Genomic DNA, 10,165 nt, shown 5'->3' on the forward strand with positions numbered 1-10,165 from the left:
TCTTTACCACTGGACCACCAGGGAAGTCCCAGGTTTCCAGTTTTTTATTATTAAAAACACAGCAGGGACTGTACCTGCTTAACAGTTGGTAGTTAACCTGTATTCTCTTCAAAGGTTTTACTCTGAAATAGTTAGAAATAAAATATGCAGGCAGACCTCATTTTATTGCACTTTACTGTGCTCCACAGATATTATGTTTTTCTCAAATTGAAGGTTTGTGGCAACCCTACGCCGAGCAAGTCTGTTACCGCCATATTTCCAACTGCATTTGCTCACTTCCTGTCTCTGTGTCACGTTCTGGTAATTCTTACAATATTTCAAATCTTTTCATTGTTATTATATTTGTTATGATGATGTATGATCAGTGATCTTTGATGTTACCACGACAACTCACTGAAGGCCCAGATAATACTTAGTATTTTTACCAATAAAGTGTTATTTATTTATTTATTTATTTATTTATTTATGGCTGTGTTGGGTCTTCGTTTCTGTGCGAGGGCTTTCTCTAGTTGCGGCAAGTGGGGGCCACTCTTCATCGCGGTGGGCAGGCCTCTCACTATCGCGGCCTCTCTTGTTGCGGAGCACACGCTCCAGATGCGCAGGCTCAGCAATTGTGGCTCACGGGCCCAGTCGCTCCGCGAGCACGTGGGATCTTCCCAGACCAGGGCTCAAACCTGTGTCCCCTGCAGTGGCAGGCAGATTCTCAACCACTGCGCCACCAGGGAAGCCCCAAGTTTTTTTTTTAATTAAGGTATGTGCCTTGTTTTTTTAGACATAGTGCTATTGCACACTTAATAGACTACAGTATAGAATGAATATAACTTTTATATGCCCAGGGAAACCACAAAATTTGTGTGACTCACTTTATTACAATATTTGCTTTATTGTGGTGGTCTGGAACAGAACCTGCAATACCTCTGAGGTCTGCCTGTAAAATTAAGGTTGAATTCTTTCATAAAACTGTAAAGAATTAAACAAGTGAACAAAACCAAAGCAGTGAGCATCGTACATGGAATTTGGCACTTGGGCCAGTATTTATCTGGGATAAGATACCTACAAAAGAAATTGGTGGACCCGCGAGCACGAGCATTTTCACTGCTGGTGGCGCCTTCCAAGGTGCCCTCCCCTCCTCTGCATGAGAGTGAGGGCTTGATTCCTGACCTTGTCAGTACAGGCTGTTTTTGGTATCCTCAGTTTTTGCCAATAGGCAAAACAAGAGCTTGTACGTTTACCCATTTCTTACAGAGCTGAACATCTTCATGGGTTTATTGGCCAACCTGTGAATTGCCTATTCATACCCCTCGCCCGTTTTCCTGGGTTAATCTTTCTAACAGGTTGCAGGAGCTCCTTATACATTCTGAATGCAGACCCTTGGAGGCCAGGTGGGCTTTGGCCCAGTCCAGCCAGGTAGTGGTAGTACAGGACCCAGGAGAGGTGGGGGTTGGGTGAGGGATACCCCTCCCCCCTCCCCTGGTCCTGGCCACTTCCCATACTGGCCTTGGCCAATCCTGTCCCCTGGAACAACTTCCTTTTTTTTTTTTAAGGGTATTAGTCATTTTATTTTTATTTATTTATTTACTTATTTTATTTTTGGCTGTGTTGGGTCTTCGTTTCTGTGCGAGGGCTTTCTCTAATTGCGGCAAGCGGGGGCCACTCTTCATCGTGGTGCACGGGCCTCTCACTATCGCGGCCTCTCTTGTTGCGGAGCACAGGCTCCAGACGCGCAGGCTCAGTAATTGTGGTTCACGGGCCCAGTTGCTCTGCGGCATGTGGGATCTTCCCAGACCAGGGCTCGAACCCGTGTCCCCTGCATTGGCAGGCAGACTCTCAACCACTGCGCCACCAGGGAAGCCCCAACTTCCTTTTGAGATCGAAAATCCACCTGACTCATGTCACAGATAGAGACTGGCACTCAGACAGGTGCAGTTACGCAGCCCAAGTCCCACAGCTGGTGAGTAGTGATTAGAACCCAGCTTGTCTGGCACCAGCTTCCTCCCCCAGGAAGCTGCCCGCCCTCCTCTCTACCTGCAGTGCAAACCCCGAGCTGTGCTCCCAGCCCTGGGCCACCTGCCAGATCCCCCCTGCTCTGATGGCATGCTCTGCTGGGCTTGCTGGGGGCAGCTGGGGCTCAGGTCAGGGACGATCTCCCTGTGGTCAATGAACCCCTCTCCTCAAGCGCCGCCCTTCACCCCTTGGCACTCTCAGCGAATGACCTGGAAAATAGAAGCTACCTGAGTAGACGTCTCTGACTCACCTTTACCTGTGCTCTCACTGGCATCCATGCCCAACCCTCTGCCCCTCAGGAAACACTGTCCATGCCCGTGGCAGGGGCCTTCCTTCCACTCGTGGCAGCCCGGTCCCTGCTGGCCTCCAGGTCATGGCTCCATAGGTCTTCCCTGCATCAGTGTTTTGGCGCATCAGTGTGCTACACATGAGCACACATGCACACATGTGCAAGGTGCAGCACACTGCACACGGACACATGTGTACACACATGCAGGCACAGCATGCCAGGCATGTGCACAGATGCACACGTGCCTGCATGCACACACACACGTGGCTCCAGGTTTTTTTTTTTAATTATTTAAAATATTTATTTATTGAGGTTGCACCGGGTCTTAGTTGCAGCATGCGGAATCTAGTTTCCTGACCAGGGATCAAACGCGGACCCTCTACATTGGGAGCCCGGAGTCTTATCCACTGGACCACCAGGGGAGTCTCTCTGCTCTTTTATTCTTTAACCCACTTACCTCCAGCCCCCTTTCCTCCCTACACATCTTTCCCGGTCCCTCCCCCCACTCTCCTCTCCACATAGGCTTCTCCTGCAGTCCCATGACCTTCTGTAAAGGGCACCATGACCTCCATGCAGCCAAATCCTCCTGACCCGCTGGTGGCACTTGTCCCAGGTGGCCACTCCCTCCCCCTCCGGACACCTGGGCCCTTTTGACTTCCAAGGGCCTCTCCCCATCCCTACATGCTAGACGTTCCAGCCTGGCCTCCGAGCCTTCACTCCATTTTTTTGTTTTTTTTTTTTAATGTTTTATTTAATTAATTTATTTATTTGGCTGCACTGGGTCTTAGTTGCGGCATGTGGGATCTTAGTTCCCTGACCAAGGATCGGACCTGGGCCCCCTGCATTGGGAGTGTGGAGTCTTAGCCACTGGACCACCAGGGAAGTCCCCGAGCCTTCACTCCTGGTGTCATGCTTTCAGTGCCTTCTCTCTCCTGTGACCCCCAGCTGTATGTCACCAGCGGGGCTTCTCCCTCCACCTCCCGTTACCATGGACACACCAAGGTGGCTGACAGGCATCTTCAGGGACGCCCCACCCCCTGCTCCTCCCCGACTCGGGCGGCATTCTAGACTGTTCTCTCCCTCTCACAACCACCCCAGTTGGTCAGAGCCCACACAGAATTCGCTGCTTGCCCCAGTGCCCTCCATGCCGCTCGCCCTGCCACCCCTTCCCAGGCCAGTCGGCTACTGGGGCTTCCACCCTCTCCTCCTGGGGTTTGCTCCCCGCGGCGAGAGGGAGCCTGAGAAAACCCGAGGCAGCCCCTGCTCGGAGCCCTGGCTCCCCCGAAGTCCTCCCACTGACCTCGGGGTCCGTCTGTGTTTGCAGCCTCGCCCACTACCCCTCCGACCTGGCCGCACACGGACGCCGCCGCCTGCCTGCGGGGGGTGGGGTGGGGGGACGGGACAAGCTCTCCCAGGAGAGAGGGGAGCATGACAGGGTCAAAGGTCAAAGCCATACTTAGAAGGCTGTGCTGGTGAGCCAGGCCTGAGCCGGGCAGTCCGCCCGCCCCCAGGCCGCCTTAGTCTCTCTGGGAATTGAGCCCTCTGCCCCTCCTCCGCCCACTCCCCAGCCCCCGTTCGCAGCCTCAGAGGGCAGCAACCCGACACAGGACGCTGCTTCCTTTGGGGGAGCACTTCCCCCCATCGCCGCCCCAGACTCTGCCACAGCCCCACGGAGGCGCGGGCAGGGTGTTCACCGCAGCACTGGGGGACCACACGCGTGCTGGGCACAGGGGGCAGCTTTCACCAGCAGAAGACTCAACAGAGATGACGTGCGCCCCAGAGCGGCGCGTCCCCCAGAGGGTGAGTCTAAAAGCAACCGTGGGAGAAAAAGGCAAGCTGCTGAGAGGGAGCGCTGACAGCGTGATGGAGAGGGTTACAGTGTCAGCTGCCACCGTGGGAAAGCGCCGGCGCTGGGACTGGGCCGCAGGACAGGCACGCAGACCTTCAGGTTTCCCCACATGTTAGTTCTTAAACCGGCTCATGGGCTCCCAGGCATTTCAAAGTTATATTATCATTTTGTATGCCTGAAATAATCCACTAACTTCCAAACCTCCAGGTCCTTGGACAAACCCAAGCTCCTTGTCTAGCCATTCAAGCCCCTATGCTTCCCGGCCCCTCCCAACTGACCTCTGGAGCCTCCCTCTGCCACTTCCAGACCTTTGCTCCAGCTGTGTCCGGGCCAGGAATGCCTTTCCTCTGCCCCACTTGGTCTTTCTGGCTAAGTCCATGTCCATGGGAAGCTTTCTAAGTAGTGGAGAAATGGGGTTGAAACCGTGCAACTGAGATTGGGACTTGGACCCCCAGGCTGGGACTCAAACCCAGCCAAACCCAGATTGGGACTTGAACCCATGGTCTTTTAACTGAGATCACACACCTGGTCTCAGGACTTAATGAAGCTCGGGTTCTTGATGTCTCATTGCAGAAAGAATTCAGTGAGAGGCAAAGTGATAGGTTAAGAAGTGGATTTATTTAGAGAGAAACACACACTCCACAGACAGAGTGTGGGCCGTCTCAGAAGGTGAGAGTGGCCCCAGGGTACAGGGTTGCCAGTTCCTGTAGGGGTGGGTAGTTTCACAGGCTAATGAGTGGGAGGAGTATTCCAGCTATTTTAGGGAGGGGGTGAGGATTTCCAGGAATTGGGCCACGGCCCACCTTTAGACCTTTATGGTTGGCCTTGGAACGGTCATGGCGCCTGTGGGTGTGTCATTTAGCATACGCTAATATATTACAAGGAGCGTATACTGAGGCTCAAGGTCTAGTGGAAGTTGACTCGTTCACCATCTTGGACCTCTTTGGTCCTATTCAGTTTGTGTCGTGTCCTCGGGCTGTGTCATTCTTTTAAAGGTTGTGCCCTGCCCCCTTCCCTCCTGTTTTAGGGTCGGACTTGATTTTCAGAGAGGCCTTCGGGAAACCCAGCGAAGAGTGAGGAGGGCAAGTCAAAGGGGGAGGCGAGGAGGGTTCGAGGGGTGGAGAGAGACCTGCCCCGAGGCCAGCTGCACACCAGGCACCTACAGCCGATGCCCTGTCACCCTCATTCCACCGGTAGCCATGGAGACGGTGTGAGGTCTCACCTCCAGCCCTTGAAGAATAGAATGGGGACATGGGAGCAGGGCAGCTAGCGTCTTGAGCCACAGGTAGTTCACCTGGGACACCACCTCCCTATGTTGTCTCCCAGGGTCTGGGGACTCCAGAAGGCCAGTGTCAACCGTGCAACCCCAGGATTTCCATTCATTTTGCCCCACCCATCTGAGAGGTCTGGAACAGGACAGCTGGGAGAAATTGTAGGCAGACTGAGGACTAAAGCAGGGAGGAGAGGACAGGTGAGGTGGGGCAGAGGTAGAGCCTGGACTCCCAGCCCAGTGTTCCCTGTACCCCCCACCCCTGGCCCATGATCGTTTTCTGTAAATCTGGTGGTGATCATGGACCCCCTGAGAGGTATGGTAGGGCCTGCAGGGCCATGTTGCACTGAGGTGGGTGGCATTTTGGGTGGGGCTATCCGGTGGGTCTCCGGCACGTGTGTGCTCCACACTTTGGCCCCCTTGTGGAGAGGCCGGGGTGGTCAGGGCCCCGTCCACCACACATGTCTGAAGGAAAGAAGGGGAAGCGCCCAGCTTCCCTTCTGGCTGCTCCTCACTTGGAGGTCACCTCCCAGTGAGCCCCGATTTCCCGGCCGGTGAATTAGGGGTCATAATTCCCACTGCTACCGGTTGCAAAACTGAATTGAAATCAAGTATGTTTAGCACAGAGATTGGTACACACTAGGCCCTCATAAATGGCTGTCTGCATTCGTTCATCCATTCGCTCCCTGGGAAAGTCAGCTTGGAGCAGGGGCTCGAGACGCCCCGACCCTCCCGGGCAGAAAGCGGCCGGGGCCCTTAGGGGTCACAGTTCCTACGCCCTGACCCCTCCACGTACAGTCCCGGAAAACAGTCCCGGAGGAGGTCATCCCCAAGGTCACAGAGGGTCAGCGTAAAGGGGACGTGGAATAGGACTCGTGGGGTGCCGAAGAAAGTCACGCTCGGCGGAGCCGGGGCGCCTAAGTGCGCGCCCAGTCTCTCACTGAGTCGGGGCACAGCAGGCGGGGCCCAGGGGCCCTTCCCGGCGCGGGTCTCCCGCCGCCGGGAGCTCGAAGCCCGGACCCTTTCCTCGCCGGCCACTCGGGTTTCCGGGAGCCCCGCCCCGCTCACTCCCCATCCCGGCCCCGCCCCCCGCGCGCCCTCAAGTTTCTCCCAACTTTTCCGCGGGTCCCCCTGGGCGCCCCGCCCGCCGACCGGTGACGTAACAATGGTGCAGCGCGGCGGCCAATGGGCGGCGGCGGGGGCCGGCAGCGCGGGCCAATGGCGGCGGCGGGCGGCCCCGCGGTCCTGCCCGGCCGGGGCCGCACTGCGCCGCCCGCCGCCCGCCCGCCCGCCGCCGGCGCCGGCACCGCCGCCCAGCGATCTGGCCGCGGCGGCTCAGAGCGCGGCTGCGGCGGGCGCGGGCGGCGGCGGTACCCTCCCGTCCGTCTGTCCTGGGAGCTTCGCCTGCGCGCCGACCCGCGGGGGGACAGCAAGCTTTCCGGCCCGCAGCGGGGGCGGGGACGCCAGGCCAGCGGCCCCTCCGACCCCCAAGGTGAGTCCCCCTTCCTCGGCCGGCTCGGCGTGTAGCCGCCGCCCCCCTCATCCCCTCCAGACACACGCGCACGCAGGTGCAGCCCTCGCTGCGCCGGCCACCGGCCCGCAGACACTCTGGCCTCGACCCGCGACCCGCGGCCACCCGGGGTCCCGCCGTGCCGCCGGTGGGGGACGGGGAGGAGCTGGCGGGCGGCCCTGGGCTCGCGGCCTTGCCCTCGGTGGCCCAACCCCCCATTCACTGAGCCGCGACCGTGACTCGCTGCCCAGTGACGTGGGGCGGCTCAACTTTACGTAACCTGCCCCGCTCCCAGTGCCCACACAGGGTACACCCGGGGCGCGGAGACCCAGGGGTGGGGGGTTACTCCAGTCACGGTGTCCCCAAAAGGGTGCTGTGGCTCCAGCCCCCAACCCCTGTGCCCGTCTCTGTAACTTAGTTCCCCAGTGTGTGTGGACGCAGTTTATCCGCTGACCCAGGTCCCTTGTGACCAAGGGCTTACCCTTGAGAAAACGCAGTGGGGAGCTTGGGCCAGGGCCAGGGGTTGGAGGTCAGGGCTCAGGTTGGCGCAGGGGGCTCAGAGGGCAAGGTTAGGGCTCAAGCTGGGTTCCCTGTAGGTTGGGGGTCCCCCCACTTCTGGAATGAGCCCGAAATAGGAGTTAGGAGATCTGGGTTCCAGGCCTATCTCTACCATGACTTGCCAACTGACCTTGGACAAGTTTGTCCCTTACTGGAAAATGGGATGACAGTACCTGCTTCTTCTAGTCGTTGGGAAGACTCAGGGAGCTAGCAGACCTGGAGGGGATTTACAGACTGTGAAGAGTGTACACGCCAGTTTCTAGGTTGATTTCATCCTCTTGCCTCCTCCCAGGAGCTGGGGGCGGTGACATCCAGTAAACACCATGTTCGGGTGGAAGGCTAGAGGCCCCCACTTCCTGCTGTGGCTCACAGACTGCCTTCCCTCTTTCTTACAGATGAGAAAGCTGAGGCTCAGGGAACAGTAATACATCCACCTACACAGAACTAGGTAATCGCGGTGCACTAGGCAGGTAGGTCTGAGTCTAGAGCTCTGACCCTGCCTGGCCTGGGGTAGGGACCCCGACCGCAGTCGGGGGTCAGACAACAGGGTCAAGGTTAGATGGGGTTGGGGATAGGGAGCTTGGGCTACAGAAAAGATTTGGCTCAGCTTGAGATGTGGGATGCAGCTTTCCTAGTCCCCTACCTGGCTTTTCCCTTGATTGGAGTTGGATGCAGCTACCACAGGTGGGAGCAGGAACTCTTCCAGTGGGTCCCTGGGCTGGACGGGGTGTGGGGTTTCTGTGTGGCCTTGACGGTAGGTGGGGCTGTGAGGGCAGGGACAGGGAAGGGCATCTTTAGCAGAGGTACCGGAGAACAAGACAAGACAGTTTCGGGGAGGGCGATCAGGCGCAGCTAGATCAAGGATGTGGGAGGTGGTTCAGGGCCTAGGAGAAAAGGGAAGGTGTGAGGAGTGACTGGGAGGGCCGGTCGGAGGCTGGGGGCAGGTACGAGAGAGGCCCGGACAGGTGGGGCTGTGTGAGGATTGGAGGGGAGACCCCTCTCCGCCCGGATCCTCAACCCTCACTGCGCTTCCCTCTGCCTGCAGGTGGTCGGCCCCAGGCCCATGCCCTGAGACCGGGAGGCGCCGCCAGCATGCCGTGGGACGCGCGGCGGCCCGGGGGCGGCGCGGACGGCGGGCCCGAGGGCACAGGCGCAGCGCGCTCGCAGGCGCAGAAGCAGTGCCGCAAGTCGTCGTTCGCTTTCTACCAGGCCGTGCGCGACCTGCTGCCCGTGTGGCTGCTGGAGGACATGCGCGCCAGCGAGGCCTTCCACTGGGACGAGCGCGGGCGCGCCGCCGCCTACTCACCGTCTGAGGCGATGCTCTACGCACTCGTGCACGACCACCAGGCATACGCGCACTACCTGCTGGCTACGTTCCCGCGGCGCGCACTCGCGCCGCCCAGCGCCGGCTTCCGCTGCTGCGCGGCGCCCGGGCCGCACGTGGCGCTGGCCGTGCGCTACAACCGCGTGGGCATCCTGCGCCGCATCCTGCGCACCGTGCGCGACTTCCCGGCCGAGGAGCGCGCGCGCCTGCTCGACCGGCGAGGCTGTAGCCGCGTGGAGGGCGGCGGCACGTCGCTGCACGTGGCCTGCGAGCTGGCGCGCCCCGAGTGTCTCTTCTTGCTGCTCGGCCACGGCGCTTCGCCTGGCCTGCGCGACGGCGGCGGCCTCACGCCGCTCGAGCTGCTGCTGCGTCACCTGGGCCGTGATGCCGGGGCCGCCCCCGCCGTCGGGGCGCCTGCGCCCGGGGAGCCGCGCCAGCGCCGCCTGCTGCTGCTCGACTTACTGGCGCTGTACACGCCCGCGGACGCCGCCGGCCCGGCCCGCCGCGAGCTGCTGGGCGACCGGCCGCGCTGGCAGCGGCTGCTGGGCGAGGACAAGTTCCAGTGGTTGGCGGGCCTGGCGCCACCCTCGCTCTTCGCGCGCGCCATGCAGGTGCTGGTCACCGCCATCTCGCCTGGCCGCTTCCCCGAGGCCCTGGACGAGCTGCCACTGCCGCCCTTCCTGCAGCCGCTGGACCTCACGGGCAAGGGCTAGACCGCGGGGGCACCCCGGGTGCTGGATTTTTGGAGAATACTATTTTTCAGAGCGTTGTATCCGGCACTTTACATATATTGTTCTCTGGACAGCAGAATCTCTGCTTTGTCTGTAGTGTGCTTTGGGGGCTGGGCCAGGACGGGCAGGCGGACCCGGAGCTGCAGGTCTTCTGGATCCGGCCGCGCTCAGCTCCCCCCCTCCCTGCGTGGAGCTGAGCTGCGGGGTCAGGCGACGCCTGAGAGCCGGGCCCTGCCCTCAGCTCACTACCCAGACCCTGAGGAGCGGCCTCCCATCTTGATTTAGAGCCTCTGGGAAGGTGTCCCAGAGGGAGAGACAGCTGAGCTGGGCAGGTGCAGGGGGGTGGACTGACGTGTCCAGGCAGGGGGACGGCGTGTGCGAAAGGCCTGGAGGCCGAGGGAACCGCCCGTGGGCTCTGGGCGGAGGTTCTCTGCCCCGTCAGGTGGGGCCTCGACCACTCCCCTGTGGGGCTGGGCCTCAGGTCCCGAGCTGTGGAGGGCAGGACCCAGGCTGTGCCTCCTGTTTGCCCCCGTCCCGTACTGGCCACCTGCCTCCTCCTTGGCTGTCACTGGGACCGCCCTCTCCCCAAAGAAGCCCAGGCCTGGACTTGTCGCGGTCGCCCCTTTGGCT

The 10,165-nt window shown here is 59.9% G+C and overlaps 1 protein-coding gene across 3 annotated transcripts; it reads left to right on the forward strand.

The window, feature by feature from the left end:
- Nucleotides 1-6,718: 6,718 nt before the first annotated feature.
- Nucleotides 6,719-9,614, forward strand: ANKRD9 (ankyrin repeat domain 9). Of its 3 annotated transcripts, none has more exons than XM_068548177.1 (3): nucleotides 6,719-6,904; nucleotides 7,876-7,950; nucleotides 8,526-9,614. In XM_068548177.1, the coding sequence occupies exon 3, from the start codon at nucleotides 8,573-8,575 to the stop codon at nucleotides 9,515-9,517; it is 945 nt and encodes a 314-aa protein (XP_068404278.1). In that variant the 5' UTR covers nucleotides 6,719-6,904; nucleotides 7,876-7,950; nucleotides 8,526-8,572; the 3' UTR covers nucleotides 9,518-9,614. The 3 variants fall into 3 exon arrangements, with proteins under 3 accessions (XP_068404278.1, XP_068404374.1, XP_068404463.1); XM_068548273.1 differs by having other exon boundaries at nucleotides 7,876-7,928; XM_068548362.1 differs by lacking the exon at nucleotides 7,876-7,950.
- The last annotated feature ends 551 nt before the right edge of the window (nucleotides 9,615-10,165 follow it).

The sequence above is a fragment of the Eschrichtius robustus genome, chromosome 1, assembly GCF_028021215.1.
Source record: "Eschrichtius robustus isolate mEscRob2 chromosome 1, mEscRob2.pri, whole genome shotgun sequence".
Classification (NCBI taxonomy): Eukaryota; Metazoa; Chordata; class Mammalia; order Artiodactyla; family Eschrichtiidae; genus Eschrichtius; species Eschrichtius robustus.

What these genes read in the sequence shown, in the direction of transcription:
- ANKRD9 (XM_068548177.1), top strand. Translation starts at nt 8,573, where the DNA reads ATGCCGTGGGACGCGCGGCGGCCCGGGGGCGGCGCGGACGGCGGGCCC.